The sequence below is a fragment of the Pelodiscus sinensis genome, chromosome 32, assembly GCF_049634645.1.
Source record: "Pelodiscus sinensis isolate JC-2024 chromosome 32, ASM4963464v1, whole genome shotgun sequence".
Taxonomy (NCBI): domain Eukaryota; kingdom Metazoa; phylum Chordata; order Testudines; family Trionychidae; genus Pelodiscus; species Pelodiscus sinensis.
Window position 1 is genome coordinate 4,048,423 of NC_134742.1, and position 17,580 is coordinate 4,066,002.

Genomic DNA, 17,580 nt, shown 5'->3' on the forward strand with positions numbered 1-17,580 from the left:
ACTGGATCGGATTAAACAACAAAAGTTTATGAACCAAAGTATACAGGATTTTAAAAAAGTGTAAGCATGGGCAATAAATATAAGGAAAAGTTGTGTCTAGTAGTCAAACTAATAATACTGAATTTCAATGTAAAGGTTGACCACATCCTTCCAACACCACTCACCAAGCCTTTTGGGTCAGGACCATGCCCCCCCAATCCAATGGCCGTTTCTTGTATCTTCATCAGTCGTGTGGGGGAGGGAGATACCTGGGGGTGTTTGTCCCTCACTTTTATAGATCAGCCCCTCTCAAAGTTCTGTGCAGCTGAGTAGAAGACGACAAGGAGTCTGGTGGTGAAAGAGGTTCTGACTGTTTCTTCTCCTCTGTTTGAGGTGCAGACTGATTTGTTCCTGCCCCCTTCCTTGCCAAAGAACAGCCACTTAATGGCTGATCAACTTTAATGACACCTGGGCGGAAGCATCAACTTGTCCTTGGTCTTTGAGAAACAGGCTTTGCTTACTCCTCAGACTTGTCTGATGGATACACCTAGTCATGATTTGAGTGTATGTTCACAATGCCGCACTGAATGTTGTTATACACATTTCACCACGATAGTGTTAACCAGCAAGCTGTGCGTTTTCAAAGGATACTTCACAAGGCATATTGTGTAGAGAGATTATTACAACAGCATGCAGGGTGTGAATACTGCCTAGCAGAGTGTCTCGCTGGGAGTTGCAGAGCAATTCTAACTCCTGCCTGCTGCCTTGTGCCAGCCTAGGGCTCTAAAAGTTCACGGAAAATAGTTAACACCAGTTTAACATTTCAGGCTTTTATTTTTTTAAAAAAGCCCCAAACTAGAAATTGGCAATTAAAGCTGCAAACTTCAAAATCACCTGGGTTTTCACCACAATTCCAAATGACCCAGAAAAATTCATATTGAAAAACATCTGAGGGGGGGGGACACCATTTCCCACTCAGCTCTGTCCCACTCTATGGAATGGTCTCCTATACACAACCACCTAACCTCAGGATGATTCTTACCAACAACCCCAGGACATACCACACTAATACCAACCCTGGTACCTTCCCTTGCAACAAACCCCGTTGCTAACTTTGTCCACATATTTACTCTGGTGACACCATCACTGGACCTTACCATGTCAGTTACAAGATCAAGAACACATATTCCTGTTCATCCAGAAATATAATTTATGCCACCATATGCCAACAGTGTCCTTCTGCTATGTACATTGGACAAACTTCTCAGACACTTCGCCAAAGAATTAATGCCCACAAATCAGACATCTTCAGTTTCTTTTCATTTCAACCAACCTGAGCATAATCTTAATGACCTTACTACGTGTATCTTACTTCAAAGATACTTTAACACCAGATTACAAAGGGAAACCTCAGAACTATCATTCATGCTTAAATTTGACACTTTACGAATGGGCCTTAACAAAGATGCTAATTATCTTACTACAAAGATAGCTTCCCCAATTATCACCCCTAGTATCATTATCTCATAGATATTTGCCTTCCCCCTCACTCCTTTCTGTTTTAAATCTGATTTGTCAGTTTTATAATGTGTTCATTTTTTTTTCATTGTATTCCTTTGGTATATATGGTCATGCCAATTCTCTTCCAGAATTTGATCGGACGAAGTGCGTCTGGTCTACGAAAACTCATCACCTATTAAACCATCCTGTTAGTCTTTAAAGTGCTGCATAGTCCTTTCTTTTGTTTCAGCAAGATCAGAGGAACACAGCTACCTCTCTATTACTATTAAAAGGCTCCACTGAGAGTTCTCTGAAGCAAAAAGCTTCTGTAGGGGGCTCTCGGGCAGGGAAAGCGGAGGCTGGTGCTGTGCCTCTCGGCTCAGGGACGATCACGACTCCCTGCGCCAGGTGAGGTAGGTGGGAAAGGCCGATCTGAGCAGTTCCACTGGCAGGAAAAACAGGCAGCCGTGGGGAGAGGACGAAATGTGCAAACGGCTTTTCTGGCTTTCACCCAGAGAGGCTCAGAGCAGGTGTGATGCTGAAGAAAGACCAATCCAGCTTTCCCAGGGCTAATTCTACCACACTCCTGCATGCCTCCTCCAATTCACACCCTGCATGCTGTTGTAACGATCTCTGTACACAATATGCCTTGTGACGTATCCTTTGAACACACGCCTGTTACGAGGCTTCTCCCCCTGGCGTCTCCTTTGCTGCTGTAAATACATCGGGTTTGCTGCAGATCCATTGTGCCTCGCTGGTGCACCGTGAGCTGCCGACCCCGTTCTCGTCGTTCAGGAAGGCGCAGTCACCTCCTCCTTGGATCACAAACCTGCAGGGCAGAAGCCAGGGAGCGGGTGTGAGGCAGGAGCCGGGTGTTTCCCGTCGGTCACAGACAGGGGGCAACACTCTAACAGGGCAGGGAGCTGCTGCATTCACAGCCCCTCAGTTCCCCTTCCTGCACCAGCCCTGCCCCTCAGTAAAGGGGAGAGCTAGAAAGGGGATCGTGAAGCAGCAGGGCCAAGAGGGTCTATGAAACTGGCCTCCATGGATAGGGGGACCGTATTTCCCTATACCTAACACGGGCACCAAGGGGGCGGGGGTGCAGGCATGTGGGGCTCCTGCCCTATGGGGGGGGGGGGTGTCCACCGGCACTCAGAGCTCCAGCAGCTCCCCGCCCACCCTGTCCCACTGCAGGGATGAAGTTCACCCCAGCAGCACGCAGGGGAGGGAACCCCCCGGCACTTGGGCTTCGGTGGCTTGAAGCCCTGAGCATGGGGGCTCCTCTCCCCCACCCCTCCTGCTGCGGGAGAAATACAGGACAACGTGCCCGTTTTTTTAAAAGAAGTCGGGACGCCGGGAGGAGGTCCTAAATAAGGGACTGTCCTGGGAAAAACAGGAGACGTGGTCACGCTATCCATGGAACATTCATGCCGGGGGGGGAAAGTTAACCCCAAATCTTGCTCCCACCGCACGCCCAGCTGGGGTTGGAAGAGCCCCAGCAGGCTCCACCCTCTCCCCTTAGTCTGCCCTGGGCGTAGGTTTCAGGGGAGCAGCACATGGCGAGGAGCAGCAGTAACGCAGCACGGAAGAGCTGGGGCCAGGCTCCCCGGGCACATTGTATCATGGCCTGGAGCCAAGACACCAGCAGCACAGACCCAGGGGCTGTGGGGTGGCCCAGCCACTCACACCCAACTTCCTGCCAGAGCTGCAGCCCAGCACCTCCCCCCTGGGCACAGGGGCAGGATCCAGGCCCACAGGAAACGCTCCCACACAGACCATCCTGTCTCCTCAGGAGCAGGTGCCGGGCTGGAAGGAGGCCCAGCACCACTCTGGGCAGATTGGGATCTCCCCACCCCCAGACCTCCAGCCTCTGGCTCTGGGTGGGCTAAGATGTGTCCCAGAGCCAGGCTAACCCAGCCCCCGCCTGCCTGATCACATGGCTGAGGGGAAGGGGGTAGGGGAGGCACCAGCATCCTGCCAGCAGAGCGCTGCTGGGACGGCAGTGATGCACCCGGAGCCTTCTGCTGGGGTGGGCCCCCAAAGGGTGGCAAGTTTCAGAGTTAACACCCCATTGAGATGCCTGCGGCAGCTCCTCCCCTCAGTGATAGTGTCTCAGGCTTCTGGCTGACTGAGACAGGGGTCATTTACTGGGGGAAGCGGGTTTCAGAGCCCACAACGCGAGTGTTTTGTGCAGTGTAGACGTACCCTGAGCGCTCAGGACGTGCGCCTTACGTCTGCAGCGCAGCAGGGAGTGCGGCTCCCAGCTCTGGAGCACAGACCTGTGCTAGCAAGACCTGAGCGACTCACAGCAGCAGCAGGGGGGACGTAGTGGCAGAGGTGGCGGCTCGAGCCAGCCAGCCAATTAAAGACTCCCAGGAAGACAGTGCCACCCAGTCAGCTCATGCCTGTCTGCCTGGTCTGGGAGGCCGGGTGCCAGCTGCAGCGCAGACATGTCCCTAGCAGGTTGCTAAGTGACGGCCTGTGCCATAGGCACAAAGGCAGGCTGCGGCCTAGCGCAGGGCATGCTTGCTGGAATATTGCCAACTGACCGGATCCCTTAGCCCACCTTGGGCGTTTCCTGGTTTCCCACCCGTCACTAAAAGAGTGAGTTTGTTTTTAAACACAAAGCTCTGGGGTGTCTCAGCACCCTTTGTGGGGAGGGGGGCGGGGGTCTCTGTGTGGTGCCAGCATACACAAGTCCCGCCCCTGCAGCTCCAATTGACCAGTTTCCAACCAACAGGAGCTCTGAGGACAGTGCAAGAGCCAGCGCAGAGCTACCTCTGCCCTCCCTGACCAGGGTGCGCTGTGCACAGAGACACGCCAGCAGCAGCTGGCCACTTCCAGGAGCAATGCGGGGCCACAGCAGGTAGACAGCCCTTCTGAGCACCCCTCTGCACCACAGGACTTTTAACAGGACGAACAGAAATGTTGGGCAGGCCAGATCTGGCTGTGGCATACTTTGCCCACCCTGGTTTAACTAGTTATCGATCCATGATAGGAACGTCCCTCTTGTCCCATGACAGCCTCTGCTGGGAGACCTTGCCCAAGGCTTTGTGAAAGTCTAAGTACCCTCTATCCACTCAATCCCTCTTGTCCACACATTTGTTTATATCCTCACAGAATTCTAACACACTGATGTGGCAGGATTTCCCTTTACAAAAGCCCTGTTGACTCTTCTCCAAACATACCATGTTCACCCATGTGCCTGGTAATTATGGTCATATGGTTTAGCATAGTTTCAAGTAATTTGCCTGGTATTGATCTGGGGTCTAGCAATCCATGAGCCTCAGAAGTGTTAGTTAAAAAAAAAATCCATGAGCTGCCCTCCGGTCATGGGGTGTAAAGATAAACGTAAGAAATGGGTTACACCCCACCGTCAGCACTTCTGCAATTTCATTGCCAAGTTGTCCACCCATGTGATTCAGACACTGCTGAGGTACAGACATAAAAATAAATTAATCAAATCTGCAGAAGAAACAAAAAACAGGACTGTGTAGCACTTTAAAGACTAACAAGATGGTTTAATATGTGATGAGCTTTCGTGGGCCAGACCCACTTCCTCAGATCAAATAGTGGAAGAAAATTGTCACAACGATATATACCAAAGGATACAATTTAAAAAAATGAACACATATGAAAAGGAGGAAGGGAAGGGAAGGAGGTAAATGTCAGTGAGCTAATGATATTAGAGGTGATAATTGGGGAAGCTATCTTTGTATCAACGACTTGATTACCTGCATCCTGCTTCATAGACCTTTTAAGACTTCACTTCAAAGAGAATCCTCTGAACTGTCATTCATGCTCAAATTTGACACTTTACACTTAAGTTTGAATAAAGACTCTAATTATCTTACCCATTACAAAGATAGCTTCCCCAATTATCACCTCTAATATCATTAGCTCACAGACATGTACTTCCCCCCCCTTTCTTCCCCCTTCCATTCCCCTTCTGTTCTGAAATTTGATTTGTCCTTTTCATATGTGTTCATTTTTTTAAATTGTATCCTTTGGTATATATGGTTGTGACAATTTTCTTCCACTATTTGATCTGAGGAAGTGGGACTGGCCCACGAAAGCTCATCACATATTAAACCATCTTGTTAATCTTTAAAGTGCTACACAGCCCTGTTTTTTGTTTCAGCTGTACCAGGCTAACACGGCTACATCTCTAACACAAATCTGCAGAAGGCTTTCATTCCTCAATCTTTCCACAGAGCTGAATCCACCAGCATGGAAGAATGAAAGATTTGTGGTATGTAAACAACTGAAGCATTGCTCCCTATCATCTAGGAAACAGCATTTTTTTCAATGTGCACAAACAGTGCTCAGAAATGATCCTATTAAACAATTTCAACTTTAATTTCAAGCATATTTCATTTCATGTATCGATACGAATCGTAAAATATCTCGTTTGCTATGTCAAGAAAATGAGCAATTTTGTTTTATACCTCTAGGGAACAGATACACGTAAGCTACCAAATGGCTACTGAAAAATGTGCAGTATTAATAGTGTTTGTATTTGATTTCATAGCGTTAGTTATCCCTTCTTTTAGAATTTTTTCTTCTATAACATTTTAAAAATTCATGTAGCTAAGCTATTTGTCAGTAACGGGCAGGTACCACGGTGGCACATCCACACAAGTGCACATGGCCTCAATATGGGGGCACAAGACAAAACTCACTTGACTCATGGTTGAAAATCTTAGAAGGAACTTTGGCTGCTGTTTGAAGGTCAAACCCGGCTACTGGCTCACGTGGGGGGTAGTTATTAGATCACCCAGAGCCCACTGAAATCAGGCTGGGGGTGTTGTCTGCACCCTCTTTGCTGTTTCTCTGTTCCAGTGGCAGCCGCAGGCACCCAGCATGTGTGACCATCAAGCATCTGGTATGTAGATGCCTCATCAAAGATTCAGGGACCTCGTTACAGCCAAAGATATGTCCATCAGCCAGCAGGAGACACTGGCTTGCACCTGTCACTAACACACCCAGCACACACTCTTCCAAGCGCTCTCTGGCTGTTCCCACAGCACTAGCAGGGGGCTTGGCCTGAACTCGATGGCTCAGACACCAGGCACCCAAATCCCAGGGAGATCACAGAGAGAGAGGAAAAGACTCACCAGTGGTTGAATTCGGTGCCGTTGGCCCATTTCCAGGGCTGGTCTGGGTGCCTCCAGAGGCCAATCCAGTGGTCGAATTTGCCTTTACTGTGCTGCATAAAAAACTAGAAGAGCAGAGGGGGAGGCGGTGTCAGGGCCCGACAATCCCAGGTGCGCACAGAAGGGCTTTAAGTGTTCACAGGAGGAGGGGCTGGGGATTTTCCCCTCCCCCTTGCCCAGCTCTGGGTAATTCAGTATTAACCCTCCTCTGCCAAACCCAGCTCCCCCCACCCCAACTTCCCCAGGGCTTGGGCAGCGCTTGGGAGCTGCTGGGTCCAAATTCCCACCACTTGCCCCCCATGCCGGGCCAGGCTCTGTGTGAAACCCTCGCCTGACAGGGCAGCCGGGCTCCCTCCAGCCCTTCCCGGGGAAGGAGAGAGATAATCAGTGCAGGGGATGCTGGGAGAGGCCAGGCCTAAGGGGACCCCTCCCCCATCCTCAGCTGGCTGCTCTTCCCCTACCCAGGGGCACTGGCCCTTCCAGCCGCACTGGGGTCTCAGCCCCCCCCAGCCCCAGGCAGCCCAGCAGACACTGGGGCAGCCCAGCCCCAGAGGGTCATCTCCTGCTGAGAGGCCTGACAGTGGCTGATCCTCCCATTACTGACACCAGAGGGGCCCTGGAAAGTCCATTGGCTCTGAGCTGCTCCCTGCCCAAGGGACAGAGCCCAGGCCAGGCCAGTGCGCCGAGTCTCTCACCATTTCCTGCGGGGTGTCAATCCCAGCCAGGGAGGCCCCCAGGGCAGAGCAGTTGCTCCAGCTGTCGGGCCAGTTCCCTTCGGTCTTGGAGAAATAGTAACATTTCCCCTGGTAGCCGACCCAGGTGTCCGGGCAGCAGGGACCCCATGCAGCTGGAGAGCGCCCAGATAACACTGAAATGGGACAGGAACAGGTGGAGTGAGAGGGAGCCTGCCCGTGGGTGGGGAGAAATGATCCCGGCCCCCCAGGCTGCCTAGACTGCTCTGACCCTGTCAGGTACTGGGTGGGCTTGAAGGGGAACTAGGACAGTGGGAATCCAGCCCCATGGGAGCGTTACTTGTCCCTGGTCTCACAGGGCCACTAATCCCAGTTCACATTCAATAGGGAGGCAGCTGAGGCCCAGGCGCCGTGTCAGAGCCGGGGGTGGGCTGAGGGAGGGGGCCGTGGTCAGGGCTGGCAGCTGGCAGGAGAGCGACGCTGGGTAAGAGGCGGGTTCAGCAGGGGTGGCCAGGCCGGTTCCCCTGCTCGCCTGGGCCGCTGCCCCTCCCCTGCTCTGCGCTGGGCTGCCCAGGAGGGGGCTGAGGGGTGGGGGGGAACAAACTCCCTGCCCTTCGCCAGGCCAAGCACCCGCTGCCTGGAGCTCCCAGCGCAGCCAGACGCAGGGCAAGGGAGATGCCTGGCGGGAGGCTCACTCACTCTGTTGTGGGGCTCCCTGCACCCATAGGGTGGAACCCCAAGCTCCCAAATCTCACCATGCCCTGAGTGAGCCAATGGGGCCCATTCACAGCCGGCTTATACCAGGGTGGCCAGCACTGTAACCATGGTGGGTCTGTTACACCAGTGCAAACCCCTGGCACAGATGCGCTGGGGTCACATGTCCTGCTCTGGTCACTGACTGCAGTGGCCACACCAGAGCAGGGCCTGCCCTGCCCCACTGCCGCCCACCTACCTCAGCAGTTTGCACCAAGTCCGCTCTGCCAAAAGAGCCACATGGGCCCAGAGTCACCCCCGTGCAAACAGACATAGATTCACCCCCCTCGGCCGGCTGCTGAGCCCACCTGGGGGCCAGTGCTCAGACCCCAGAGCAACAGATAAACCCCACCCCAGACATTCTCACAGATCCCCCCCCAAACACACACACACACCCCACACGCCTTCCCCAGGCCAAGGGCAGACACAGCTGGGCCCATGTTCAGCAGGAACAGCTGCCCTGGTTGCTCACTGGTGGGTGTCATACAGTGCTAATGGGGGTGTCTGTGCTGCACCCCACGGCTCATTTCAGTGATGGGCAACTGCCAGCTTGGCCCTGGGCAGGTTTTGGGAGGAGGCAGGAGCATCCCTCAGGAAGCCTCTGTCCCAGGGGCAGGAGTCGGACAGGCCAGGAGGAGACGCTGTGACTGGGGCAGCCCCAGGGGGAGAGATGTGCAGAGAGGGGGGCAGGGAGGAAGCTGAGAACTCACCTGCCAGGGCAATAACAGCCATGAGGAGACCAAAGATCACGACTGCGGCGACTCCGAGGGCAACTGTCTTGTGTGTCTTGCAGTTACAGTGAGACCCTGAAACAGAGGGACCAGTCAGGCCAGGCCGCGAGGCCGCGTCTCACTGACAGCACCAGGCTACGGCTGCCCTAGAAAACGCCCCGTTCTGCCCCTCGCGCCTCCTGCTGGATGCTCTGGGAGAGGCGCCCGGGGGCTCAGGCAGGCTGGGGCTGGCAGAACAGTCCCTCCCCCCTCAGCCCAGCACCCCTTGGCACCGCCAGCCAGGCCGGCACCAGGCCGGTGAGCTCAGGGACACAGAGATAAGGACCCGCATGTTCCCATGGCAAGAGCTCAAGCTGCTCTGCCCCCTCAGCCCAGTACTGGCTGAGCCCACCCTGCCCAGCGCCCGTCCCCGCACACGGGGTCTCACCCGGGCACCACGCAGCCGAAGGGGGAGAAGGAGCCAGGCTGAGAGGGGCCAGGGCTGCCACAGGGGGTCTGACCCACTAGCCCAAACCACCCCTGCCTGGCCACATGCCCAGTGCTGTGTGCGCCAGCCAGCCCCTGGGAGCCAGGGATCGGGGCCCTGAGAGCCCCAGAGCTTCCAGCCCCTGCTGCCCACAGACGGGTTGGGCAGAGCCTGCCCCAACCCCGTCAGTCTGTGTCTCTCCAGCCTGGTCCCAGGCAGCAACACCCCGTTATCTGGCTCCTGTCCTGTCTCCAGGAGCCTACTGGCATCAACATGCAGCTCCTGCAGCAGCACATGGCTGTCAGCACTCCCACCTGCTGACTCCATGGACTCTCCGCCGCGCTCGGGCTGGGGACGCTGCCGCAGGCGCTGGGCCGGGCTCAGCTCCTCTGGGTGACTGGTCCGATGCAGCAGTAGCAAAGCTCCCTCCCTGTTCCGGACTCCCTGGCAGAGCGGAAACCAAAACAGGCCAAGCAGGAGAGGTCAGGGCAATGCTCCCTCTAATTTTTTCCTTCCATGTGCAGAATCAGTTTTGTTCTTTGGACCAAGGCATGTGCAGATGTGCACCACTGTAAGGGAGCCTGGACAGCCCTCCCATGACCAGAACAACGACTACAGTGCTAGGCCTCATCCCGGCCTTGTCCAAAGTATGGCTCTCTAACACACCACCCTGGGTCTCACTCGAGTCTGGGCACGCACGTATGTACACAGGCCACACCAGAAAGGGTGGGGAAAGTCAGGAGTGCTGCCCAATTATGCAGAACTTGTACAGGACAGCGAGACCAGGCCAAAAAGACCAGAAACAACCTGGTGCTAGGATATGCCGTGTTTTTGATAAGAGAAAAATTCCAGAGACAGGCAGAAAAATATGAATGAAGCTATCGTGGATAGTTCTCTGAAAACTTCCACACAGAGTGCTGCGGCGGTCAAAAAGACAAATAGGATGTTAGGAATTATTAAGAAAGGGATAGAAAATAAGACCCAGAATATCTTACTGCCCCTGTATAAAACTATGGTACGCCCACATCTTGAATACTGTGTACAGATGTGGTCTCCTCACCTCAAAAAAGATATTTTGGACTTGGAAAGGGTTCAGAAAAGGGCAACTACAATGATTAGGGGTTTGGACTGGGTCCCGTATGAGGAGAAGCTAAAGCGACTGGGACTTTTCAGTTTAGAAAAGAGGAGACATTTGTTACCAGATTTGCCCAATACTCTGGGGTATGCTCATTTATCAGGGTTACCCTTATGGGACTGGGGGAAGGTTAACAGTTCTATCAGTGTGCTGTTGGTGCTTACTTGTGCTCTCATATGGAGCTGAATTCTCCCTGCTGCCAATTCCCCCTCCCACTGGAGCTCTCCTGCAGGAACTAGGTTCCTCAGGATGGGGTTCTTCCCACCTTAGCAACACACACAGGCACTCACACCCACTAATCAGAGCACGTCTGAGAGGACTGGGTACTCAGCACTCACAAGCTGACCCCCTCATATGTCCCTGGACTCAGCTGGCTGGGTTTCACAGCAATGCCACACTGCACCCTCATGTGCCTTTGGACTCCGTGGGCTGGATTAAACAGCACTTTAAGCTGCTATCCTCATAAGCCCCCAGGTTCAGCACCCCCTATCCCCACTTTCACACCACAGTCATTCACAGGTAAACCACATGATGAGCAAACCCCACAGGATTTTGGGCACTACAGGGATCTTTTGCTTGGGTACAAGAAGCGTTGTTGCAGAGCGAATGGGGAAGCCAAAACAAAACCCCTTAAGGAAGAGTGAGCAAAAGAGAAAGAAAGAGAGAGAAGCAACCAGCTTAACAATGAAAGTGATTTATTTCTGAGTAGTGAATAGATATCAAACAGTTACAATATTAAATCTAACAATTACAATATTAAATCTAAATTGAAGCTGATTACAAATGTTAGGTAATCATATAACAGTTTACACAGGGCAGGGTCAGGAGGCTATGCTTAGAGAGATAGTTGAGAGAGAGAGAGAGAGAGAGAGAGAGAGACCTCACCACTCCACGGAGCTTGCACTGATCAGGGTTCCCAGATGATGATAGTAGCCGGGGGTCCAGAGGGCAGGAGAAAAGCAGGACAGAGCCCCCAGCACGATCAGACAGGAGATGAAGAAGTCTCAATGGAACTGATGCAGTTTAAGTCCAGGTATCAGAACAGTTTTCTTGGGACAAGGACAGGAGTTTTTATAGGGATAGTTCAAAGAGAAAGAGGAGAGACAATAGAGACTGATCACCCCTGGTTATGGGGGATGTTCCTTGAACGAGCTCACAATGCAACTAGGCAGTTTCAGTATTTTAGATGTCAATAGGATCGTTACTAGAATTGGTCTGATAATGACTAATTTGGGTGTGAGCAGGCCTAGGTTCATTAGCATCTGGAGCAGGGATTTCCCATCAGGCAGTGCTTCTCTGCTTTCGGTGTCCCATAGTTCAGTGCGGTTCCTGCCTTGGAAGAGCTGCTCTCCATTCTGTATGCTAATGAGATGTCCCTCTGTTCCATCTTTAATGCAAATGAGGCTGGGGTGTTTCCTTAGTTGTATCACCCTTGTCTGAAGCAGTTTAGGTGTGTCTTCCCCGGCCTTTTCATTGCTTTGTCTTTGATTCTAGCAGAGGCCTGAGGGAAGGGAATGGTTTTCCATGAATGTCACTCCCTGACTCCCCAAGAGCACAAGGCTGACAGGTGACCATGTTCTGGTTCCCCAATAATCACAGAGCTGGTGGGTAACAGTGTATAGTTAGGAATCTGTAATCTGTATGGAGACTGGAAGTCTCTCTGAATGTGGTTGAGCAGTGGGCAGAGCTCGGCCTATGGACATGCTGATTAGTGAGGCCCTGTGGGACAATAGCACTTAATGGGCCAACGACACGCCTTGGGAATGGTGACCAACACCTAAGGGCTACCAGCAGGGAACACAGTGATAGGCCACTGGCCAGGTGACCTGCTGCAGCCAAGAAGAGACCAGGAAGGATGTATAAAGATGCCATGTAGCTGACTCCATCTTGGTAATCAGCTCAGCACTTCATCCCAGAGGCAGCAGTGCAGGGATCGAAGAGCTGGAAAGAACTGAGGACCCGTTTTAACCTAGGATGTACAATAAGGACTTCCAAGCCAGCAGCTATAACATCTCTGCTAGTGCCTGCATCGAGATCTGGGAGATGCAATGCATGTAGCGTATGATACTTTAGCACCCTTACTCTCATGCTTTTCTTTCTGGTAGCAATAAATCTTTAGATGTCAGATGCTAAAGGATTGGCTCAGTGTGATTTGTGGTAAGGTCCAGACGGTAAATTGACCAGGGATCTGTGGCTGGTTTCTTGGAACCGGACAGAACTTGTTTGGGGTAGGTGAAATTGGGTTCTAAGACCCCTCACCTGAATATGAGGCCCACTGCCATCTGGGGCACGGATATTGCTGGGATGTTGGAGGGGTTTTGCTCGTGAGGCTTCAGGCAAGCAGCTGAAGCGCTCTGTGGGACTGATTTGCAGCCTGTTTGGGAAGGTCTCCAGTCTGGGGTCTGTAAGGAGCCCCAAAGTTGAGCAATTCGCCCTGAATGGACACCTTCAACTGTGCCCAGGCCAGTCCAGTATGTCACATCCCCCTTCCTGAGACATCTGTCCGTTTTCAAGCTCCCGCTGCACCTGAATTCCCTCCCAGGGTTTACATCTCTCATCCCTTCCCACACCCAAATCCCCCATTCCCACCTCAGAGCCCGCACCTCCTGTCTCAACCCAGGGAGAGTGCATAAGGGCCGGGGACAGCAAGTGATGGAGAGGAGGGGAATGGACAGGATTGGGCCTCAGGGAAGGGATGGGTGTTTGGGGAAGGTGGTGGGTGCTTGGAGTAGATCTTGGCTTGCCCTGATATTGAAGAAGGGATCTTCGGTGTAAAAAGGTTGGAGAGAACTGATAACGAAACTGAGAGGCTCATTGAATCCCTTGACTCTGGGAGCTGGGGTTGAAAAGCAAATGACAAAGTTCACAGGATGCATGAGAAAAAGATGACAAATGGCCACACAGTGTGCAGGGGGCCAATGCGAGAAGTAAATGCTCCTGTTCCAGTCACAGGCCTCAGGAGGCAGAAGGTGATTCCAAACACACCTAGAATAGCTGAAATTCAAAGCTGGTTCCGGGAAGAATTTCATGTTGAAAAAAGGCCGTTTTTTTCCCTGCCGGGTCTCCTCCTACCCGCCCCAGGAAAGCCAAGTTCAGACACCGGGGCGATGTGTTTAGTAGCTGAGAAGCTGTTTAACGGGCTGTGATGCTTCAGGTGCAGGAGCAGTGATCTACTGTCCCCCCCAACTCCTCAGCCAGTTTTCATCTCTGTCCGTGTCAGGTGGTGGGTGCCAGGTAAATGCTGCGGCTGCTTCGTCCAGTGCCAATGGGATTATTTCACTCCGACATCATCAGTGGTGCCAGGGAAGGAGAATCACTTACACAGGGCTAGAGCTGTGTCCACACTGGGGGGTTTCCACTGCCCTAGCAACACTTCCTGGTGCGGACCAGGCTGAGGGTGCTGCCTTGGCCCCCACTACCATAGTGATCACCTCCTGGGCATCGCTGTACTGATCCTCTCACCTGCCTGTGAGGCAGGGCAGTGCGATTAGCCCCGTGCTACAGGTGGGGGGAACCAAAGCACGACACGACTATGGGATTCACAGAGCTGTGTAGGTGCCTGACACTGACTGACCTTAAGGGGAGTTGGGTTGGGAATCCCAGCCCAGTGACTTACCCTGAGTGTTCCAGGAACCAGGCCAGAGCAGGGAGCTGAACCCAGCTCAGTTCTCTAACCACTGAACCAGCCTTCCTCTGTCACCTGTGTCATGAATCATGGGTAGTGTGAATGGTTAGCACGAGTGCATGAGTGAATCAACAGTAAGTGAGCTGAAGAGAGGCCATGCTGAGGTCCAGGCAAGCGCCCCAGAGAATTATGGACTGGTTTGTTCTGGACAAAACCCCTGGAGGATTATGGACGTGTTTACAACTTTAAGAAGAATCATAGAATCATAGAATAATAGGACTGGAAGGGACCTCGAGAGGTCATCGAGTCCAGCCCCCCGCCCTCAAGGCAGGATCAAGCTCCGTCTACACCATCCCTGACAGATGTCTATCTAACCTGTTCTTAAATATCTCCAGAGAGGGAGATTCCACCACCTCCCTTGGCAATTTATTCCAATATTTGACCACCCTGACAGTTAGGAATTTTTTCCTAATGTCCAATCTAAACCTCCCCTGCTGCACTTTAAGCCCATTACTCCTTGTCCTGTCCTCAGAAACCAAGAGGAACAAATTTTCTCCTTCCTCCTTGTGACACCCTTTTAGATATTTGAAAACCGCTATCATGTCCCCCCTTAATCTTCTTTTTTCCAAACTAAACAAGCCCAGTTCATGAAGCCTGGCTTCATAGGTCATGTTCTCTAAACCTTTAATCATTCTTGTCGCTCTTCTCTGTACCCTTTCCAATTTCTCCACATCTTTCTTGAAATGTGGCGCCCAGAACTGGACACAGTACTCCAGCTGAGGCCTAACTAGTGCAGAGTAGAGTGGCAGAATGACTTCACGAGTTTTGCTTACAACACACCTGTTGATACAACCTAGAATCATATTTGCTTTTTTTGCAACAGCATCACACTGTTGGCTCATATTCAACTGCCGGTCAAGAAGGACCGTGGGAAATAAAAGAACTCTGTGTATGTGGCTGAGGCAGCGTTTCCAGCATTGCCAGATAAGAAAAGTAACAAGAGAAGAGTCTAAGCAAGGACAGACCATTGTTTCTCACTAGTGGTGAGGCAAGTGGTGCAAAAACCAAATATTTCTGGATCGGTCGTGGACACACCAGGAAGAAGAAGGGGGTGTCACTAACAGACATCACCCCACCTGGACTGTGTGCAGCCAGTGGATGGCATCCCACTGGCCTGGCCCCTGCCGAGGGGATATATACCACGCCATTTCCCCCCAGGAGTTGGAATCCATCGATTCGGCATATTGGTGTGATGTGCACATTGGACTTCCACCTCAACCAAATGAACCAACATTCCCTGGGGTCAGGCCAGCCCCAGAGGGTGAGTGTGTGTGAGTGTGTTAAATTGAATTAAGAATTAAGCTGCTAAATTGGGTTAAGGAGTAGATGTAGATTGTTATTCCATTTAAATATTGCTTTTAATGCCTTTTAATGCTTGTGATGCCTTTTAATGTTGTTTTTATTGCTTAGTACTAAATATACATGTAGTGCCCCACTCCACCTGGTTACCTTCTTTAAGGCCAATTTGCTTACAGGTTTTGATGGAGAGGTCTGGGTTCTTCTGCATCCCGCCACCCACTCAACTTTATTTTTTCCGATGGATTTATTTGGCGGTGCCTCCACCCCCCCTCACTCCTTCCTGGCAGGGTCACCAGGGCAGCTTGGGAGAAAACTTCTAACCCAGGGGAATCCCCACATACTTGCCAGGTAGTTGGAGACTCCCAGAAAATAACACAAACACATGCACTATAATAAACACAGTTATATTAAACAGGAGACAAATAGAACAGGGTGAAACACTATTTTTAAGTTCACCGGTGCCCAACAACTATAAGGTTAGTGTCCCGTTGGTACGTGCACTTTGCTGGGGCCCTTGATGACTTTTGACCACAAAATTCTTCTCTGCAGTGGTTTAGCAGTGGGGCTGACTGGGTCCAGTACAGCCCAAAGGACTCACAAGCGGGAGAAGGTGGTAAATCCCTCCACAGGTTTAATATACAGCAGGTAATAAAATCTCCAAACAAATTCCCTGACTTACTAACTAAAAGATGCTGCACTCACACACTCCATGGATGAGCCTCAGGTTCAGAGATGACTCTGTCACTGCAGAGGGGCTGCTCTCTTCTGGCAGGGATCCTCCTCTGGCAGGAATCAGGCTGCTTCAATCCCGGAATTTCCCCTCACCACAAAGGGGTGCAGGGCTCAAGGTGCAGGCCACACAACTGCACCAAAATTCAAACTATAACCTCCTAGCCCAGCATTCAGACACACACACAGCAGGCAGCAGCCCCGAACCAGCAGACAGGGCAGAGCTGACCATGGTGGCTGGTCCCACCCAGGGAGCGGGAGAGCCAGCTCTGCCTCGCTGGGGAAGCCTCCCAGCAAACTCCACAAACTGGGAATCAACAGTGGAGACATAACACCCAGCTGAGGGATCCTGCCTTCCGGTCCCTAGAGGCTAGTTCTCAGGGGGAACCCTGCATGCAGGCCTGGGGTTCACTAGCTCCCACACAGCCAGCTTCCCCTTCCCTGGCTGGCTCCAGACTCTCCAACCAATGGCTCCTCCTTCCCCTCCTGAACTCCCTGGGAGGGGCATCTCACTCCCTATGGGTTGCTGGGCAGACTCTGTCCCTGGTAGGGAGGGGGAGCCAAGGCAAACTCCCTGCGCCTGTCCCTGAGCTGCCAGCAGACAGAGCCCCAGGAATCCAGGTCATCTCCTTGGGGTTCCATCCACATACATAGAGAGCTTTTCAAACTGCTCCTGAACTGAGCGCAGTAAAACTCGTTACAGGGATGTCTGAAATACTGAGGAAGACTCTTTTGCTCTGGGAATAATGAACCAAATGCCTTGTGTGACATGGCTTGATCAACCGGATCACAGCGCCCTCTAGTGACACCTGTTGGCTGCTCTGCTCTGGCAGCTGGAGGCTGCGCCATGACACCGCTGCACCAAACATGGCCACAACCCCTGCTGTGCCAGGGGGACGTGGTGGCCGGCGTCCCAGTCTCTCCCCCTGGTGCCCGTTGGGGAGACACCTACCCAGCCCTCACCTCTGCCTGTCCCCAGCCCCGCTGTTAGTTCTGTCCCTGCCCAGCCCCCACCTCTGCCCTTGAGGGCCTGTCTGCTCCCTGGGGCTGAAGTAGGTTCCTTCCACCTCCCTTGTCCGGATCTGTGACGGGAGGGAGGAGGTTTCAGGGTAATAGAGAGGAGGAGCCAAGGGCTGGGTACAGGGGAGTCCTCCAGGGTCACAGAGACTGGGGGTGTGAGGCCAGAGGCTGGTGTCAGGGGGACAGTCGGAGCTCGGTTCCCCCCAACACCGAGATCAAGGGTCAGATTCTCTCCCCAGGGAGGGAGCCCGGCGGGAAAGTGAAGATCAGGACCTCGGTAGCAGCCTCGATAAATGTCACCTGCCCCCAGTCACAGTCCAGACAAACCCGGATCCTGCTGGGGGGGTTCAGGGGCAGGGGGGTGGGAGGGTCAGTGAGAGCCTAGAATTGATCCTGCACAGCCCAGACCCCCCTCCGGGGGCTCAGGCTGATCCA

At 52.6% G+C, this 17,580-nt stretch overlaps 1 protein-coding gene across 1 annotated transcript; it reads right to left on the reverse strand.

Annotated features, from left to right (window-relative positions):
• Window positions 1–64: 64 nt before the first annotated feature.
• On the reverse strand, window positions 65–9,895 carry LOC142823219 (C-type lectin domain family 2 member B-like). Its single transcript, XM_075913839.1, has 5 exons — window positions 9,592–9,895; window positions 8,791–8,886; window positions 7,331–7,503; window positions 6,597–6,700; window positions 65–2,308 (listed from the first exon to the last, which is right to left on the reverse strand). Exons 1-5 carry the CDS (start codon window positions 9,602–9,604, stop codon window positions 2,158–2,160), a joined length of 537 nt encoding a protein of 178 aa, XP_075769954.1. The 5' UTR covers window positions 9,605–9,895; the 3' UTR covers window positions 65–2,157.
• Window positions 9,896–17,580: the final 7,685 nt, after the last annotated feature.